At 44.4% G+C, this 20,652-nt stretch overlaps 1 protein-coding gene across 1 annotated transcript; it reads left to right on the top strand.

Annotated features, from left to right (window-relative positions):
* QTRT2 (queuine tRNA-ribosyltransferase accessory subunit 2) lies at nt 1–13,036 on the top strand. Its single transcript, XM_061357723.1, has 8 exons — nt 1–302; nt 875–930; nt 3,370–3,446; nt 5,689–5,898; nt 6,954–7,153; nt 9,749–9,900; nt 11,322–11,439; nt 12,417–13,036. The coding sequence occupies exons 1-8, from the start codon at nt 22–24 to the stop codon at nt 12,676–12,678; spliced, it is 1,356 nt and encodes a 451-aa protein (XP_061213707.1). The 5' UTR covers nt 1–21; the 3' UTR covers nt 12,679–13,036.
* The last annotated feature ends 7,616 nt before the right edge of the window (nt 13,037–20,652 follow it).

Raw genomic sequence — 20,652 nt, 5'->3', positions numbered from 1 at the left:
CCGGCGCACGCTGATGATGCGATGGGTACACGAAGCGGCGGCGCTCAGAGCACGTTCCCGCCACCTCCGGCCGTGCACGGCGGTAACGGTGCTGCGGGGCCCGCGATGGAGATGAAGCTGTGCGGGGTCGCCGGCGGGCGGCTGGGGACGCTGGTGGGGCTGGGCAGGAGCGGGGCCGCCGTGCTGCCGCTGCCGGGATGCCTGCTCTACACGCGGACCGGGTCGGCGCCACACCTCACCCACGACACGCTGCAGACGGTCGGAGGCGTCCCCGCCGTGGCGCAGCTCACCCTGCCCACGCTGTGAGTATCGCGGCCCTGTCTGCCTGTCTGTCTGCGGGGCGGGCGGGCTTCTCGCTTCCCCTGGTGCAAGGCGAAATGCCGGAGTCTGTTGGTCCTTTGTTGCATCCCCGTCGGAGGGAGGTGCAGTGATTTAAGGATGCAGAGGGCTGAGGAAACTGGGGAGTGAGGGGGGAATGGTGGGGCGTGTGTGTTAGTCTAGAACAGGCTCATGGGGGACCTTATCTTGCTCTACAACTGCCTGCAAAGAGGATGGAGTGAAGTTAGTAATGCTACCCAGAAAATCACAGCCTTATTTCGTGCTCTCCAGCAAGGCAGTGGTTACTGGTCAGTGTGAGTAAAAGCTCTGCCTTTGTCACAGAATTATGAGTGCCCTGGTTTGTGAGATGTGGTTCTTGAGCTCTGTTTAGTTCTGTCTGTCCTGCTTTGTTACTTGATAGCTGGATGGCAACTATCAGTGTCTTAAGACAACGGAAGTTCAGACGATGCATATCTATGAGAAGCAGGAGCCTTAGTGATGAAACCACTGATCTTTCTTGTTTGCTTAGTTAATGTGTTTCTCTGTCTGGATACAGGGCAGAAATTCATGATGTCCTGGAAGAATACAAAGAAGGAGCTGCAAAATTTATAGGTAAAATGTCTGTATTTGCTTGTATGTCTGGAGAGATAATACAGGTGGATCTTGCTGGTGAATTTTTTAGGCAGCACAGTAGGCAGGAAGTTGGCTTTCCATGGCATTTCCTCAATCAACGTGGCACTGAGGAAGACTTGAAATAGTATGTTGTCACTAGTATGGCCACAAATCTGTCGAACAGGCTACAAAAATAGGGAGTTTCCCTTTATTTCTCTTTTTTTTTCTTTCTGTGCCCAGTTTTCTCCTTGTGAGTTTCAGCACTGACGAGGGTGGGCTTAGCCCAGAAGTTGAGACTAGAACTGAGAGAGGTTTGAGTGTAGCCCCAAGTCACAGCTGCAAGTGAATCTTGCTGTGTACAATTTCTGACCTCTTTTGAGGAGAACTGGAAATTGTCATGAGAATGGCTTCCCTTATGGAACTGTTCAAATACATTTCCTGAGAGCATCTGTCTGCTCAAGTTGGCTTTATCTGATTCTCATGAAATAGTTGTTTTCATCTAAAGAGGAAATCTTCATGCAGTATGAATAAAAAACAGGCAAAGTGCCCCACATCAAATCAGTTTCAGCTGGTGAATGCTTCTGCCTCTGAGCTGTTGCTGTTTTGAGATGTTAGGGGGAGTACCCATGAGCTCTGAGGAACTAAAGCAGCAGGTGAAGAAGCTCATTTTCCCCTTTCTTTGTTCCTGTCCCTTTAGTTGCACTGTACTTGCTCCCTGTATTCTCCTTCAATTTTTCCACGTTAAAGAATCAGTTTTAGGAATAAACTCAACTTTAGTTTGTCAAATGTAAGACAGTCAACACTGCCATCACCCTCAGCTACTGCACCAAGCCCCAAGCCTTTGTGCTCTTCGTTCCCTGTACTCCATTCTTGGGGCAGTTCCTGAATGAAGTCTTTATCTTAACACCTCATTGACAAGAATGAGTAAAGGAGGAGTGCTTACATTTGTAACTGTACTAGGTTTTTTCTGTGGTTGTTGTAACCGCACATATTATGCAACAGAGATCACTGTTATCAGGCTGCTGTGGCAAAGGAGCCTGAATGCACAGTGAATGTGGGGTTAGCATCTTGTGAGTATCTGTATCATGGCCTGTATTTATGTCTGGGAAGGTAGATCAGGGAACTGGAGGATGATCAACCAAGTCAAGAAACTTTTCTGGGATGCTTTGGCTGTCTGCGTGACTCAGGCTGCACTGGGTATAGAGTAAACCCTGTCAAAGTGATGGCATGTCTTTAGTTTCTGTAATTTATAATCAGTTCTTTGCATAGAATCTGTCAGACTTTGCAAGAAAAAACTTTGCATTGCCAATGCTGAGGTGTTCTTATGAATGTTTTGTATGTGTCCATTGCACATACATTCTGAATGTGTAAAATAATGCAAATTATTACAATTTTTAAAAATGATAGGTCAAGGGGTGATGGGTTTAAACTTAAACAGGGGAAGTTCAGTTTAGATATAAGGAAGAAGTTCTTTACTATGAGAGTGGTGAGGCCCTGACATAGGTTGCCCAGAGAAGTGGTGAATGCTCCATCCCTGTCAGTGTTAACGGACGGGTTGGACAGAGCCTTGGGTGACATGGTTTGGTGTGAGGCATCCCTGTCCATGGCAGGGGATTGGAACTGAATGATCCTAAGGTCCTTTCCAGCCCAAACCAGTCCATAATTTTTTTATTCTATATACAGACACCAAGCTTCTTTTTTTTTTTCTCTTTTTCCTTTTAAAGCACATCAAACTTTTGGACATGCATTGCATTATGTGAGCAAAGTTATGGCTTGGATTTCTAAAGGACATTTGCTTGCTCCCAACTCGCAGTAAACTTCGACTGCTTTGGGACAACTTGCTTCTTCAAGAAAAATTGAAAACCTCTTTCTCTGAAACTTCTTGGAGGCTTCACCAATTTTCATGACTATCTGTGAAAACTGTATGTCATTGGAACATGCTATCTAGCTTTCTGGCATTTGAAGCCTCCAAAGTGGCAGGGATTATAAACTTACTTGTGCAGCTGATCTGCTGTCTTGCTATATGCTGTTGTTCATTAAAAATCCTAGGCTTGAGATTGTTGCTCACTTTAGATTGTGTCAGATGTGGCCATTTTATCAGTTGAGTGGTTAAGTAAGTCAGCTGTTTGGTCTGTCAAATTTTAATAGCAGCAGTATTAATCAAGAAGAAATACAAAAAACTTTCAAAGGAGCTACTGAGGTTGCAGAGTCAAAGGGTGTTATTTGATGGTGTGTCCTGATGCTGCACTCTCCTCCCTGAAGCTAATAAAGCTGGGGAAAATGTCTGCCTTCTTTGGTGCTGAGAGATCAAATGAACACTTATTTTCTTTGTCAGAATGAATGTACTTATGTGTGTGAGAATCCCTGTTCCCCTTTTGCAGATTTACAGACCATTAGCTTTGTTTTGGTTCATGAAACTTTACTCTTCTTTGTTTCCAGGTATGCCAGAGAAGGTGCTGTACTGCTCCCTTCATGACCCCGTCACTCCCTGTCCATCTGGCTACAACACTAACAAGGTACAGTAATTGTAAAGAATTGAAAGGTCCACTTAAAGTTCCCAAAAGAAAGCTGTCAGTCCTCCCCTTGGCTGGGTGGGTTGACTTAGCCACAAGATGTTTTTATGCTTTGTATAAGTACTTGCACAAAGAGGAACATCATTACATGTTCATACCTCCAGCTAAATAAAGCTGGACATTTTCTTACTTGACAGGATGTTCCCTGAACAGTTAAGTGGCAATTCAGATAGAAAGGAGAGCTCTGGACTCCCATACTCTTGTGGTTAATATGGCGGTGAAAAAAAAATCCATGTATTTCAGCTTATATGTTGTACAAGCTTATGACAGTGCCACTGATAAGCAATAAACCTGAACTTCTGTGTGTGTATTTACAGCCTGCTACAGGCCCACAAAGGGGAAGATCTTAGTATTTTTGCAGGAAGGTGGCTCAGCAGTTCAGGAGTGCATACTGATATGGATGTTTGCCCATTCCATGCCACAGGCACTCATGTTCTCTGTACAGTCCACATGCTGCTTGCTGCCTGATACAGCTTTGGCTTGGAGGAGCCACTTCTGGCACCTGCACAGTGCCAAGGCTGGTTTGGGTGCCATCGCACTGGGTGAAAGGTTACTGAATGACAGGGGGTAATGACTGTCATCCAGCTGTCAGTGTATACTCTTTCTGCTGGGAACCAGGCTGAGATCTGTCTCTGCAGGAAAGGAGTCACCTGAAGCTTGTCTCAGTGTTGTGCAGCAGTGAGGTGATGGCAGCAATCTAAACTTGGAGGTTGCAGGTTTGACTGGGTTTCATATTTTGAAGCTGATAAAAGATTTTCGTTACCTTGCTACAAGGCATTCAGCAGCTAGATTTACACTGACAAATACTCCTGAGAGCTTTTTGAAAGCGGTGGGATAGAAGGCTTTGGATTCTGTGCCAGAAAGCCTGACACAGGCTGGATTTAAATAATCAGAGGGTAATGCTCAGTTCTCTAAGCCACATGGCTGTTTTATTTATGAAAACAGCTGTTTTCCTCTGGAGAGCAGAATGAAGGTAGATAGACTTGATTACATTCTGTGCCCTTTGGCTCAAACAGTTCTGGCTTTTCTCTGTCTGCCTTCACCAGCTGTTCCTTGGTGCTCTCATATAAGAGGCAGCAGGTACGAACTGGTCAACATGCTGCTGCAGAACAATGTAGAGCTGCTGCATTCCAGTTTTTCTGCAGGTGGTAATTTGGGATCTCCCTCTACCTTGAGACTTCTGCCTGTTTCCTTGTTACTCAGGTTCTGTGAAATTGGCTGATGAGGCCAGAAGTAATCAGCAGAGATGGATGCATGGATGGATGGATGGATGGGTGGAGTAAAACATGCATAGTTACAGTGGCTGCAGTAACATTCTGTGGCTCTGCATGGTTAGTGAATTGAATGGTGCTAGCCCAGAGGTGTTGAGGTAACATAACGTCTCTGCAAAGGTGCTTTTGTCTTGCTTTAAAATCGTTTGAGTGTAGCATGGAGGAGCAATAGATGATGGAGGCCCATGTGTGCATGCAGAAGGGAAGGTGTGTGAGGAGACCGAGAAGACTGTGAAATCCTAATGAGTACCTGCAATTTCTTACACCGTCTCTGAAAGCTGCGTGTTTCTGTTTTGCTTGGTATTTCAGTCTCTTCTTAAGTGGCTGGATTTGGGACCAGAATCCAAATAACATTGCATTCTAAGATTAAATTGCCTAACCTTTTGTATTCTTCTCTGTGTGGTGTGCTTGATATATACGTGTATATGCACACAGGTGGTATGAATTCAGTGCTCAAAAGAGGAAATAGTTTATTGGTTTTACATTATGTACAGAAAACTAGTGAACTGTAATTCCTGTTGTATCCTTTTCTGCATTTTGTGAGATGACAACATAAGTTTGATGGGAATTAAATCTTTTCTTCTTTTTATTTTTCTTTTTACAATTCTGCCACTAATTTGGGTGATGATAGGCCATATGCTCCATCTCAGAGAATTTCAAATATGTGCAGCATTACTGTGTTGAGTGTTATGGCTTCATCAAAGTGGATCCTGGACCATCCCAGTTAAGTCATTTATCTCCTTTCACTCATTGTGCCAAGTGCAGTGGATTACCTGAGCCATGGTCCTGGAGAGCTTGCCTATGAAGTATCATTCCAATCTCTAGTGTTTCACCAGACCAGTTCCTTCTCTGCTTTGACTCTTAAGATCTGTTAACTTTTGCAACTAACATTCATCCCTGTTTGTCCTTGATAGACAGTGTCCCTGTGGGGAAGCTCAGGGCGCATGGAAATCACAGCTTCCAAGTTCATGGATATGCAGCGAGCTATCCAGCCAGATTGGTTCCAGTGCATCTCTGATGGAGACACCGTTGCTGGAGAAGCTGGTAGAAAAAGGGCCAAGAAGTCTGTGGATAGGTCACTTTCCTTCCTGGATGCATGCCTTCAGATGCTAGAAAAATCACCGGTAAGGTCCCCGAAATATGGGGTGCTTTTTGGTCTGTGCTGCATCTTTGAATAGTCCCAGGATGTGATTTAGTAGGACATCATGTCCCACAGTTGTATCAGAGAATGACCAGGTGAGAGTCCTGCATGAGGTATAACCAGTAGCACTGTGGAGTTTCCTTCCTTCCTTTAATAACTTGCCTCCTGCACCAGGATACCCATAGAAAACAGAATGGTTGGGGTTGGAAAGGACCTTAAATTTATTCAGTTCCAACCCCCATGCCATGGACAGGGACACCTCACACTAGACCATGTCACCCAAGGCTCTGTCCAGCCTTCCCTTGAGCACTGCCAGGGATGAATATCTACTAGTTGAGGAGAGCTATATAGCTTTTTCCTGCTTTTGGAATGTAGTACATTACTTTTACTTCCCTTCGTGTTATATACGTGGGCAAAGGTTTCTCATTCAGATTGAGAAAACCCTTCTTTTTGCTCTGAAGTTCTCTCAGTTCCAAGTGAGGGAGGACTTGCTGAAATTCGCCAGTGCCATTCTTCATTTCCTCCAGCAGATCTGAAATTTCCCTCCCTTTTGGTGAGAGGGAATATACTAATTCTGTACTACAAAGGAAAATGGGTGACAGGAGCTGGTATTAGTATCCCCTGAAAGGCAGTTCACTGTGAGATCTGGTGTCTGACAGCCAGGATAATGGCACCAGCTTTGTTTTCTGCACTGACAAGTGTAATGCTGAGAGGCTATCTATAAAAAGCCATGTACAAAGATGATCTGTGGTTATTGCCTTATATAGAGAGGTGGAATGGCACCAAAATTCTCAAGGAATCAAAATTTTCAGTGTCATAGTAAAGAGCAGAATCTTGTCTCTGAATCCTTTTTCTACCTTACACTTGGACTTCACAGTGGTATGTGGGGAATAGTCATACATGGGATGAAACACTGCTTCTGCTAAGTTCCTGGGAATGTGGGGCTTAAGTAGTTGGCATCTGGAGTCTGGGCTGTGAGGCGTCTTCCATGTCTTTGGCAGAGCACACTCTAACACTTGTAGCTTTCTCTTGGGCCAGGAACTCCAAAGAAGTGTAATGTTTGGGGCAATTGAAGGAGGAAGTATCTTGGAAGAGAGGCTCAGATCAGCCAGGGAGACTGCCAAGCGACCTGTGGGTGGCTTTCTGCTAGATGGCTTTCAGGGATGTGCCATGGCCAAGGAGACCAAGTTGAAACTGATAGCTTCTGTCACTGCAGAGTTGCCAGAGGATAAACCAAGGTAAGCTGTATGGGAAACATCCCAAGAAGTCCATCTTTCCTATTATGAGGGGCTGCTGTGAAGTATCACTGTATTGTACTGCTTTCTGTATGTGCCAGGCTACGTAAGATCTACCACTGTCAGGCTGCGGTATTCAACGCCTCTTTCAGTTTTTAGCTGCAACTGGCACCAAACTGTGCCTGCACTGTGGGTTTTGGGTTTGAGTATTCCCCATATTTACAGAACAATCAAGATTTTTATCTCAAGTCATCTTTACATCTTAGGAGGAATTACAGGTAGTATGTAACTGGACTGCTTGCATTTGGCTTCTGAGGCCATGGTTTGCTTGCAGTCCAGTTCAAACAAGAACTTGATTACCAATGTATTTTACAGGGACCTCTTCTCAGAAAAACTCTCATGTTTCCAGTTCTCTCTGATGTGAACTAGAGGAGAGAAGGGAGGGCTGCTTACAGTACCAGCGAGTGCTCACACGGTCTTACAGCTGCCAGCTCTAACTTAGTACCTAAGAAACTGAGCCTATGAGTTTACCAGAGGTGATACAACCTGGCCCAAACCAATTGTATTCTGTGCTTGGACTGGCATAGTGTGGGGATCATTGTGTATTCTAAGGTGCAAGTTATGTCCATAAGATTGATGCCAAAGATTGGACAGGAGGGGCAGCTTTCTTGACTCTTAAAAATTACTTAACAGTAATTAAAGACTTCCAGAAAATATGCACTGATATTTTCTAGTGATTCAGAAGTGTGTGTGGGGGGATGTTCCTTAGTATTGGGTTGAGCTTGCTGTCTTTTGCATGGGTTGCTCTTATAGGAGCAGCTGCAACAGAAGTAGCATGGGTGTCTTTTTTCATCATTTCCTGAAGAGAGTGACTCAGGCCCCACTGTCTTTCTGCTGCCTTCTGCACTGCTTTGACCTAGCAGTGTTCAAAATGCAATTAAATGCAAAAGCATGTGCCTGGTGTTGCAGCTTGTTCATGCTTAGTGGTACCTGGGGTTTGAAGTTTCCTGATAATTACAAGGCTTGCTGTGTTGTTGCCGTGCTGTCTGGTTTTGCTACTTTAAAGATCCCCTGGGAGCATTAAGAGTCCAATCTGCTCAGGTAACCTCAGTGGCTACCAGTGCATCTGCTTCATCTATCAAATAGTTTGCTTGCCTGGTTAAGACAAGTGTTTCTGACCTCTCTGTAGGAAGAAAGCTGGTTACCCCTAAGGGGTGTCGTAAGTACTTCAAGTGGATTTCAGACAGTCCTGCTGTCCTGAATCACCCTTGCCATTCTGGCTGGAGAAGTTGTTTTGCAGCTTTGTTCTACCCCAAAATGAAATTCTCTAGAAGACAAACGCTTCCTATGCTTCACCCAAGAAGTGGCTGGTTTTTGTGTGGTGGTGAAATGATCTTATAAATGTACTCTGAGTCCTGTCATGTACCTAACGATGCTGAAGTTTCTTATTCAAATTTATTTTACTTTTCAGTACCCTTGCAAGAGCAAATGTTTGTCATCATTACCTCTGCAAAGATAAGTTTTAGCAAGGGTTTGGATCATATATGCAGAGCTACTATGTTAACTATTAAGTATTTTTTTTTTCTGTGCCACTAGAGCCTGAAACATAAGACACTAGTGCTGTAAACTTCCCCTGTCCTTATTCTGTGCTCACAAATTTAATTGGGGTAGTTAGAAAAGTGATCAAAAATGGTGTCTTGTGACTTCATTTGATCAGCCCCTGTGTATTTTCCTAATTATCTGTTTAGATCATTGCCCTGCAATAGCTTTTACTATTGTCAGCCCAGCCATGCACCTGCAGAATAGCAGGCCCTGCTCTGTTCTCTTCTGTTTCACCCACCCTCGGGGAAGCTGCCAGCTAAATTTGGCTAACAGCAGGATCTCTATTACCAGTGATGGCAATCCAGCTGGGGTCTTCCTGGCTCTTAATGCCGTGTCCTAGGAGATGTTACAGCCCAGGTTTTTGGACAAATCATTTTGAGCAGGTAGAGTGTAAAGAGGAGGGAAGAAGAAAGCAAGGAACTTTTTCTTTCCAATGACATTTGTCATTAGTGCATTCTCTTCCAGGCAGGTCTCCAAGTGCTATGTGATGTGTCTGTCACCTGGAGGACTTGTATCTTTGACCAGCCATCTCCTGCTGTCCCTGCTGCTCTTGTCAAAACTTTTTAGAGTTTCTCCTAAGCAGTTACCCAGCAAAGGGGTCCATGTATCTGGAAACTGGTAGTTCCCTACGGCACAAACACGACTAAGGAAAATATCTGTTCTATGACATACATGCTAGGGGAATTTTGAATCTGAGTGTTTTTGTATATGTACTTCAAACATCATGGACACAATGAGGTTTTTCTGCAGTAAATGAGAGATTATTGCTGTCTTCCAAACGGCAGATAAAGAAAAGCCTGCTATGTACTGGATAAAATGGAGGTGGGGAACTGGAAGCACACAGGATTCCGAGTGATGACTGTTGTATACACTTGCCTTCTGGTTAGCAGTTGCAGGGATAAGCTACATGTGCTGCAAATGTGTCTTTTCCTTCAGGTATTTGTTTGCTTTCTAGACAGAATATTCTAGATTTGTCTTCTTGTGTGTCTCTTACAGACTCATCCATGGTGTAGGCAAACCAGATGAGGTGCTTGAGTGCATTGAAAGGGGTGTGGACATTTTTGAGAGCTTCTTTCCCTTCCAAGTGACAGAGCGAGGCTGTGCCTTGGTTTTCAGTTATGACTGCCGTCCAGATCCTGAAGCAACAAGTAAGCTCCTTGATGGTCATTACAGTTTTTACTGTATCAGCCAGTATTGTGAGAAGCACTGGAAAACTGGGATTCCACTGTCAAGTATTGCTTTTGAAGGTGGGATATTTTAACGGGAACTTGAGGCTTCCACCTAGGATCTGAATGATTAGCCAAAATTATTTCTTAAACATTTACCTAATAGAGAAGTTTCTGTTCTACACCATTGGCAAATGTTCTGTTACTGTTAGCAGTGAAGGCTCGACCTATTAAGTGGAGATCCAAGATATTTGATCTCTAGAATTAACTGAGTATGTATTTGTTTAGATGATGTATTTTTTAAATCCCTTTTCTCTACCTGACAGAAGTTAGGGATTCCAGTTCTTTGGGCAGCTTTCCTCTCTGGCCTTATATTTGGTAGTTCCTATCAAAACAAAAAGGAGCTGTTCATAACTCATTACCTGGTTGCCCTGTGAGATGGGAGCATGCGTATCACCCATTAAAGCATCTATAAAATTTTTCAAGCAGCTGTTTTGGTTTGGCCTATTAAATGTTTTTAATACAGAAAAAAACATTTTGCATTTTTCCTCCTGGGTAGCACATAGCAGCTTTCCATGCCTGGATAATTCAAAACCTGAATAGAAAGGAACATCTTGATTCTTTGTGCTTGCTGCTGTTTTTTAACCCTTCTTTTTGGTTGTTAATCTTTACCTTGCCTCACTTTATTCTTAAATCAGAAGATTCTGGGTAAGGACAGAATCTGTTCTCTGTCTAACAGTCAGTGGACATGGATTGTGCAAACCCTAATATTGATGTGTCCAGATAACATCTGCTGCTTAAGAACAAACCTAAAAAATGCAAGCCTACAAAATTATGTGGTGAGTTTTTATTTTTAAAACAGACTGCTGAAAGGCAGATGTGAAATCTAAATTTTCTGCATTAGTGCTACCAGCCTCTTTTGATCGCCACTGTTTTCAAGGAAATTAAAAAAAAGGGCATCTTTTTGAGCCTGATGACAGCATGGAGTGTAGAATGGGCGAATGCAGATGAATTGCCTGTCTACTCTAACATAATCGCAATAAAATCACTTTGTTCAGGTGATTGCAGTCTATCCAGCATGCAGTTCAGACTGGAAGTATTTTTGACATTTTATTAAGAATGCAGCTTAGTAAAGCAGCAGAAAGTTACACTGTTGTTTCAGCTCTTAACTCTTCATGAGGTTTAGTAGATAAGTTTTCACTTGCCTCTTTCTGTTTTAATCATCTAAAATGGTATTTGTGTTAACTAACCTATGCTAGTTAAAGAAAATCAGTTGCTTACTATAGGAAAGAGGTGGAAACTTGGGGTAGGAGTTTTCATCTGTTAAGTGAGTAGCAGAAACACCTACTTTAAGGTTGTTACCCTTCCTTTTCATAGAAGGCTGTTCTCTTGATTTATAACAGTTTTCATGCAAAATGGTGCCCAGGACCTGGAGAAGAATGGTGTTGAAGAAGACCAAGGTGAAATCTCCAAAGCTGACCCAGAAATGACCCCATTTGAGATATGTCTAAAGGACAAAAGGTACGTGAGTTTGTGAGGAGGGTACGTACAGCTGTGTCACTAAATATGATGCTTTTGTCCTCTGTGCTTGATGGCGTGTGGTCAGTAGCTGGATGGGAGACTTTATAAAACATGAAGCTGTTGAGGGCAGTACTTCTGGACACGTTAGTGGAGAGTGTTGGACAACCATTATAGCTTGTGATTAGGCATCAGTGTGTGGCTGGAAGCACTGACTTTTGCTTGACCTAAAGCTGGGGATTTTCTTACCATTTATCCAGCAGACATACTGTGGTCATAACTATGTTCCAGCTGAATGACAGTAGGTTCACAAAGGTTGTCTGGGAATTGTTCTGGTCTTCCAAATCTAACATGGGTCATCTTGAGATGCTAGATTTTATATGAACCACGGAGAGCCTCCTCTTTCTGACTCCTTGCAGCTGCAGAGCAATTAGGCAGTTTCTGGATACTTAGAAAAACTTAGGACAGTGTTACCATGTGTTCTGCCTTCTCTTTTACACAGCTACCATTAGGCTCAGTAGGCAACTGTGTTACTTTGCTCAATCCTCTCTCCACTTTGAGAACAGTGCATCTCACAATAGAGGGGAATATGGTTTTGTAAATAGTAAATCCTGGGTTTTGATCGTTTTTCTTTCGCAGACTGATAGGTAGTGAGGTGTGTCTTGTGCTGCACCTTTGCTCTCAGGGAAGACATTAGATAAGGGCTCTCGCTGCTGTTAGCTGTGGTATAGTCAAAAGTCATCCTCTGACTTAGCTATGTGGCATTTTTGGTTCTGTAGTAAGTTCTGGCAGGATACTTGAAGTCCTACCTGCCAGTAGAGCTGGTCTTGAATGTCAACACATCTTACAGCAGCTGGATTCAGGCCCTCAAGACTTTTAGGCTCAGGTCCCTGCAAAAGGCCATATAGTAGCTGGATACTCTTTATTGCTTAAACGGGTTTTCTTTCCTTTGATGTAATCCAACATTGCTTCCTCCTTAGATACCAAGATGATTTTGGTCCTGTGCTGGAAGGATGCACGTGTTACTGTTGTCAAAGGCATACTCGCGCCTATGTCCATCACCTCGTCGTGACCAATGAGCTGTTGGGTGGTGTTCTGCTCATGATGCACAACTTCCAGCACTACTTCAGTTTCTTCAGTGCCATACGGGATGCTTTAAGAGACAATAAACTGCATCAGCTGAAAGAGTTTGTCTTCAGGCAGGCACTTCAAAGCCCAGCAAATGCGAAGTCAGGCCAGTGACTTCAGAGAGCATAGAGGATGGTGCAGGCTACATCCTTATCTAGTGAGACTGTACTAAGGTGGACTGCCAGCAGGGTCACCTGGACCTATTAGTAGTAAAATGCCTGCTTTCCTGGAGGGAACTGAAGGAGACATTTGAAGAAGATCTCTCTTCTGTGGAGAAGGAAGGTCTTACTCAAACATCCCCTTCAGTTAATTGGCTTAAGTGTATTATTGGGGTACAGAAGAGACTGAACAGCTCACAAGACCAGGATGGATAGCTTTGTTTTCAGTTACTCACTGTTTGCTTTCATGTGAAAGGACAGAATTATTGAACTTGTGACTGAAGAAGCAGCAGGCTGAGAAATTGGGGCTGTTCAGGCTGGAGAAAAGAAGGCTGCATGGAGACCGCATAGCAGCCTTTCAGTATCTGAAGGGGTCCTACAAGGATGCTGGAGAGGGACTCTTCATCAGGGACTATAGGAATAGGACCAAGGGGTGATGAGTTTAAACTTACAGAAGGGATGTTCAGGTTAGATACAAGGAAGAAGTTCTTTACTGTGAGGGTGGTGAGGCACTGGAACAGGCTGCCCAGAGAAGTGGTAAATGCTCCGTCTCTGGCAGTGTTCAGGGCCCCATTGGAAAGAGCCTTAGATGATATGGTCTAGTCTGAGGCATCCCTGCCAATGGCAGGGGGTTGGAACTGGATGATCTTAAGGTCCTTTCCAGCCCTAGCCAGTCTGTGATTCTGTACACTTAAAATTAATGCAGCTGCCTGGAGGCTCAGCAGCTGTCTGGGACTCTGATCCAGTACCCAATGGATATCATAGGTAATTATTTTTCTTAGAAAATCCTAGTGGTGTGGTTGTCTCATCGTGCAGCTCCTTGATGAGAGATCCCACCTCAGTTTAACACAGTTCCTTGCGGCCATTGCAAGCATCTGTGTCCCTGAAAGGAACTGACTGGAAGCGCTGCTGTGTTCAGTGGCACAAGGGGCTGACTGTGTACTACTCTCTCATGCTGCATGTGGTGCAGTATGTTCTCTGGGCCAGAAGGCCCTCCACCTCGGCCTGGCCTTAAAAACCCCTTCCTCAGGAGCCCCAGTCTGTGACATGAGAGCCAGAAAGAAGAGAACGTATGTAATCCATGCCCTGCTGTAGAGGGATCTTTTGGCTCTGTACCCTTTCACCTGTATGGACAAATGTTTCACTCCTGCCTAGCATGTGGATGGATGAATGCATTATTCTTTCCAGCTCTCCTAGTACTGCTCATAGATCAGGCTACGCAAACGTCGGGGTGAGATGGAGCTATGGAAGCGATGGATCTCAAGAAAGTGTTTAGAAAAGATTCTTGTGGCTCCTTGTTTTAAAATATGACTTTGTTATGACACATTCCGCTCATTCAGTTTTTTTATGCCCTGAACTTTGGAATCCTGTATTTATTAGTTTTATGCTATGAAGCAACAATAAAATATTTTTATTATTCATTACACTGGCTGCTCACTGTGTGACAGAGGTGGTGTGACAGAGAGTGTGAGTGTACTGCTCAAGAAGATGTCTCCTGGAAACTCAACCTGATGGAGAACCAGGGGCTCATTTTGCAATGGGACCCTCTCATGAAGCAGTGGTACAAATAATTTCCCTCCAAAAAAATGCCATAATAGACCTAGAAGTGTTAAAGGCTGAAAGTGTTAAAGACCAACCTGTCCTGCGCCCCATAAGAGCTCTACTACCTGAACTAAGCTTAAAAAGAATGCTACAGTAAAGTTGCTGTCCTTAAAGCAGTTAAAGATTAATCTGCAGCTTGCTCTTCACCATTTCTCTGATGTTTTAAAACTTGACTATCTCCCCTCTAAAGATTTAAGATTTTAATACCTCACATCAGAATGACTTTACTGTAGAGTACAAGGAGCTTTAGCTTCCCTGTCAGCATTGCCTGCGCATCCCTGTCTCCTTGGGCAGCTACACAGTGGTGTTAGAGTCCTTTTTACAATTCCAGTATTGCCCACTGCTTTGCACTAACTACACTTCTGTTCCACAGGACCCTAAAGAAATGTTGCAGACTTCTTTACTGTCTTTAGATGGAGATTATGGGGAGTAATTCAGCTCCAGAAACTATATAAACTCCATGACTAACGTCCTCACTCCAAGAAGTTTCTTATGGTTGTTTATGTTGATGCAGCACTGGGAAATACAGAGATGGTGCTCTGGATATAGAGTGTGAGGTAGGAGGTCTGCCTGTCTTAAAAGGCAGAGAATTCTAATGAAACAAAATAATGGTTTATGCTGCTTTCAGGAGGAATGAAGGATACAGTGGTAACGTTGAGACTTTGCAATGCTTGTTCCTGTTCCTACAGTGTTGCAAGTGACAGTGCAAAACCTTATTGGGGGGGGGGGCAGGGGCTATTTTAAAGTTTTTCATTCTCTGGCACTTTCATATCCATATACTCAAATCACCAACATGCATGAGCCCAGCACTCAGGTACCAAGATGCTTGTGTCCAGAGGTTTGCTAGGGATGCTCTGTAAAGATGTGGAGGATAAGGGCTGCTAGCTGTTGTGTCTGCATTCTCAGGCTGGTAGCCTTATTGCTAGTTTCAGAGTGATATTTCGTACCTTTTGGGAGCTAGCTGTGATCAGTCCACCCATCCTTCCCCATCTCTGTGAGTCGTGAGGATTTATTCATTTTTCTTTGTCTCCCAACCTGGGTGTCCTGAGAAACAGCACAGAGCTATAGTGCAGTATTAGTGACTTGTTAAGCTAAGTGCCAGTAACATGCCATTCTCATCAGTCTTCTGCTCTGGCCTTCAAGTCTTCCCATACTGTATTCTTGTTCAGTCTCCAGTCATTCCAATCAGGTTTTCCTGTTGTTTGCTTAGCTTGTGTGTGTGTGCATGTGTGTACCCCAACTGCACAAAGCAAACAGTTTCCTATTGGCAAAAATCTACCTACATCTACTTATTATCTAACAAACAGTAAAGAACTGCACTGTTTCAGGGTTAATGTGTTGTATTTACCCAAGCTTTCAATCTTTTGGTCTTCCTAGTTCACTTTGTAAAAAATAAACAACATTTTTCTTGCTAACTGAGACGGTTTTGTATTTTATTCTTGCTTTAATATGGGGAAGAAAACTACATGGAAAAAACCCTAAACTTTTCATGGGGAAGTGAAGATTGGAATGAGTAAGGAGTGGAAAAATTTCTGTGCTAAATTAACTTCACTTAGCAATGAAGACTGCAAAAACATCCTTGACTGCCATCCATCCCCAAATGGCAGAATACAAAAGAGCAGAGCAGAATACAGAAGAGATGGTGTGTTACAAAAGCATCAGAGCCTGGAACATCCTTCCCTTAACTTTTAGTGTAACATTCCTCTTGAAGGCAATTAAAACTCCTTCGTGTTTCTGATGAGAGTAACTGGCAGGGCTGCATACTAAATGTGAAGTCCTGTGCCCTTCTGACCACTTTATTGCTATTCTGATCAGTAACTTACTCCTTTTGGAGCTATTTTAATATTGCAACTCTTCAGCAGTTTCAAAGATGTGCTTTAAAATGTGTTAAGGAAAAAAAAGATCAAATCGGTTTATGATTAAAATGTTTTCTCCTTTCCTTCAGGTACGTAATTTCTCCCCCCACATATTCATCCTCTAAATGACCAGGACAAGGTGTTGTACAATGGGTTGTATCAAACCTTATCTGGCAGTTTCTAGTTCTGCGCTACTGCGGCTTTACAGGACTGCAGGAGCTGCCGAAGACTGGAAGTGTTCCATCAGGGTGTTCTGTTTATTTCTGCATCTTTGAAATCCAGAGGGTTTTCAGATCATGGAGGGTTTATGCATAAATGAATGGGTTCCAGGGGTGTTTCAGAGGTGGTTTTAAGTATTGGGTAGCTATTTTTTTTTTCCTTCTGGAACCCTGCTGATTTTTTATTTATGACCTGACATGACAAAAGGCCCAACAAAATGTTTAAACCCTCCTTTTAGTCATTTCAGAGAGGTTACCTCTGTGATATGGAATGCATACACAAAGTAGATGATGGTGCAGGCCAGTTTTGTGGTCTCATTTGTAGTACTTTGGTGGTGGTCTACATAATTCACTGGGAACTTCATCTCTTCTGGTAATGCAGTACTTACATCTACAGACTACTAAAGATGTTCAAGCACATAACCATCTTTCCTTAAGCACGTTCTGTAGGCACGATAGGACTTTTCAAACAAAAGGAGAGTGAAGTTAAATCCCTTTGAGAAGTTGGACATAGACTGGCAATGTTGGCCCTGGCACAAAAGTGGTTAACATCTTCCTGCAGCAAAATGTTCTTGCTTCCCTGTCGCTGTTGCCAGTGTGAGTGGCATCTGTCAGAGGGCACAGTGTCCTCCCCTGTGGCGCATTGGCTGGGAAAGGCAATAGGCAATAATTTCACTTCCTCACAGTGAGGTGATGATGGACTGCCTGGTTACTTCTACATCTGTCGCCTGTATGATTCAATTAGACCGGTCAGGTGAAGGTGCAACACAGTGGGATGTGCTGTCACGCTTTGGATTTACCTCCTCCAGCTCCTGGCCTTGCTCTCTGGCCATCATTTCACAAACTTCAAAGAAAGCCTGCTCTTTTTTTGGCAGCCGTTTGTGTGTCAGAACATCGTGCAGGGCCATTTGGGAAGCAGGTTTGGATGAGAAGGGGTTGTCTAGTTAACCAGGGTTATCCCAGACTTCAGCCTGAAAATGTAAGAACCTGTGTGATGGAAGAGGGCCATATGTAAAGAAACGCTAATTAGAGGCCTTCCTATCTGCAAGACAGTTGAGGATTAGCCTGATTCCTGTCTTCCCTATCCCCCTGCTGCAATGCATACCATTTTCTGGTCAAGGGGATGGCCAGTGCGCTGGGAAAGGCAATGGCTATGGATCTTGCCTGTGGCTCTACAAGGTGTATCTCACCTGTCTGTACTTGCAGAGCAGGTTGATTTGCAGATGGGTGCTCAAGACCTGAAAATTATGTTCTTCAGATATAATGGTCCAGCGCAGATTTTCGCTGAAGAAAGGAGTGGTTGCAAGGTCCTTTGCAGGGTTCCTGGGCCCATTCCAGTGCTGCGTATGTGATACCTTCTGCTCTTGAGCTGACTGCCTTTTCTGGGGTATTAGACGTATATCACAAGGCATGACATGAAGCTGTCTTTGTAGCGATTCTCTGTGCTTGTTACTGCCTCCTTCCGCAGGAGAACAGCTGATTTGCCTTTTGATGAGGTAATTGAAGTGATGTAGCCAACATCTTGCAGGAAGTCAGCAGAGGCCACAAATCTGTCCTGAGCTCTTCATGCTGCCCTTCCAGACCGGAGTGGAACCATCTACAATGTAATGTCAAATGTAATGCTACTATGTGCCAAAAAAACAGCTGAGGAAACCAACCCTTAGAAAAGACAGATGCTCTCTTCAGAGAAAGCTGAGTGAACTGAGATGGAGAGAACAGAGACTGGCAGGCAGCCGAAGCCTTCAAAGAGATGCAGCATCTTCAAGGAAGGGAGCAGGAGATGGACCGTCTGGGAGGAAGGAGCACAGGCAAACAGGATGACTAGGATTTGGCAAGGCCAGCAAAGAAAGGAGTGGGAGCTGTGCAGTATGCCCAAGTGTAGCATTGCCAACATCAAGTTGCAGAAGACACTGGCATGTCCCTTTTTACATCCCTTGTTTCACACACGCCTTGAGGAGGAAGAAGCATTCTGTTGTTGTTCAGGCAATTTAGCAATGGCTGCTATTCCCCCCTCTCATGAAAGGAGAATACAGAGTAATGCTGGTGGCCTTCAGACCTCAGACTGAGTGCTGAACTCACCCTGGTACCTGGCTCTCCTGTTCCTCGCAGCTCAGTGCATTCAAGGGAGTCCTACAGCATTAACCAGCTGCCTGTCTCTCTCTGCCTGTCCCTCACAGACAGAAATGCTGCTGCATCTCAGCTGGGGCATAGCAAGGCGAGCAGCCCACTGGCATAGGGTGGCAGATGAAGAAATGCAAGTGTGCTTCTGCTCAGTCCAAAGTAGCCTTTATCTGTGCTCTTCAATGTGCCATACTCACAGCTGTGGGGTGAGACGTACTAAAACTGACAGAAGCTCAGGAGATTTTCTCACCTGGGCCTAGGAGAAAGAGCATCCCCATTGGAGGAAGGTGTCCTTGGCATCAGAGTTAATGGGCTCCTGTTCTGGTGCTTGAGGTGGCACGAAACCAAGGAACTGTCATGAGTGATGCCAGGAAAGCAGAACAAGAAAGGTCAGTGCTCTGTGTTGAATTGAGGTTGACTGGAAGTAACAGCACAGCTGGATCAGTGGCATTTGAGAGGCAGGATTGGTCGGGGATATATCTTCTACCTCCTGTTCAATGTCATTCAGCAAGATGTACGTAGCAGCCAGTGGCTGACTTTGAAGAAGTACTGCTTTGAATCCCTCACACCTTGAATGGCCTGCAGCCTTGTGATCCTTCCTTTGCTCCTGAAGCAGCAGGTCAGGTGGTAAGATACCACCAAGAGATGACAATTATGTTAGTTCATTATTACAACTAGATAAGTTCACTTCAATGTCTCACTCAAAGGCTAGTTCAGATTTAGGATGCTTGCGCTTGTCTAAGAAAGAACTGATGTGTCCATTCTCTTTGGGAGATGAGGCTCCTCACAGCCAGGAGTGTTTTCAGGCTGAAGGCTGCCAGAGCCTGTAATTTTGGGAACAAATCAACACAGACTTGGGTGAAATTAATCAGATTGGTACCAGCATCCTCCAGATGCCTGCAGTTCCTATTAGTATGTTTCTGAGCACCATCACAATCAGCAGCCTGCAGCCTGTTGATCCTTCCTCAAAATGCTGGCATTGATCATATATCTTCAAATGTGGTCACATCAGTAACAGTGACTGAGATGGGGCTTTGCTTTGCAAATGAGCTTAAACCAAGCTCTGTCTTGCACAAAGTTGCCCCTTGCAGAGGAGCTGCTATCCTGAGGAGGTTGTGCCGAGACCAGCTGGGGCAAGCAGGTCCCCACGTCACTCTGATCCCTCTCAGAGAAGCTATAACACAGCAGACTCTATGTGTGCTATGCTACTCATGCTAAGCCCCACAGTGGGGTCCTCCAGCTGAGCTCAGCTGAGTAGCTGGCATGTCCATCCCCTAAGGAGTCTATGGAGGATTAGCTGGAGACATAAGATTTTCTGCAAAACTTTGCTTTGTCCCTTTTGTAGTCTGGCAAAAGTGGTTTGTAACGTGTGGCCGCAGCTGGGATTGTTAATGCATGTCCTACAGCTGCTGCAAGGTGTGCTGGAGCGTGTTAGCTGAGCACTATCACCTACAGAGCATCAGGGCCACGCCAGCAGGTGAAATCTGCCTCCTCAATCATTCTCTTGCCTTCCCAGCAGGCAGCTTTCCCTCAGAGAAGATAGTTTTATCTTCTGACCCATGCGCCTTTGTGTTCTCCTGTATAATGTTTTGTACGTGACCTGGTTCCTGCTGATGTCTCCAAGAGGGGTGGGTGGTTTATGGTTTCCCCTCTGTTTACCTTTTGCAATGTAAAGCTTGATGTAAGGAATGCTGATTTTAGGTCTGAATGGCTTCAACTGGGTGCCTGGTACCACTGAAAGTAATTGGTAACCTGTGCTTTTGCTGATAGACCTGAAGTGTAAATTGTGGCCCTTGAGAACACAGCTGAGAACCGTGGCACACATGTGGGGCTCTGATCCTTGAACATCTCTTGTTGCACCTGTATCCAAACAAGCCACAGAAAGCCAAAGACACCATATAGCAGCCTAAATAGAAAGTTTTGGTGGTCTGTGAAGGGGTGGTGGTGAGCTATGGAGATGCTCTCTGCTCATTTCTGCCTGCCATGCTTGTAGGAGTGAGTGACTGAAAGCTGCTTGGGGTGGGTTGCCTTGCCTTGCCTTGCCTTGTTTTCAGGCAATCAGTACCCATCTTAAAACACCCTCTAGCATCATAGCTATCACACAGAGAGGCTGTGGATTGAGACACCATGGAG

The sequence above is a fragment of the Neopsephotus bourkii genome, unplaced genomic scaffold (genome assembly GCF_033783945.1).
Source record: "Neopsephotus bourkii isolate Nb327-2 ecotype Australia unplaced genomic scaffold, CSIRO-AGI_Nbou_v1 NB_911, whole genome shotgun sequence".
In the NCBI taxonomy this organism is placed as follows: domain Eukaryota; kingdom Metazoa; phylum Chordata; class Aves; order Psittaciformes; family Psittacidae; genus Neopsephotus; species Neopsephotus bourkii.
The sequence above is the reverse complement of the archived record's forward strand: the minus strand, read 5'-3'. Positions and strand labels throughout refer to the sequence as shown.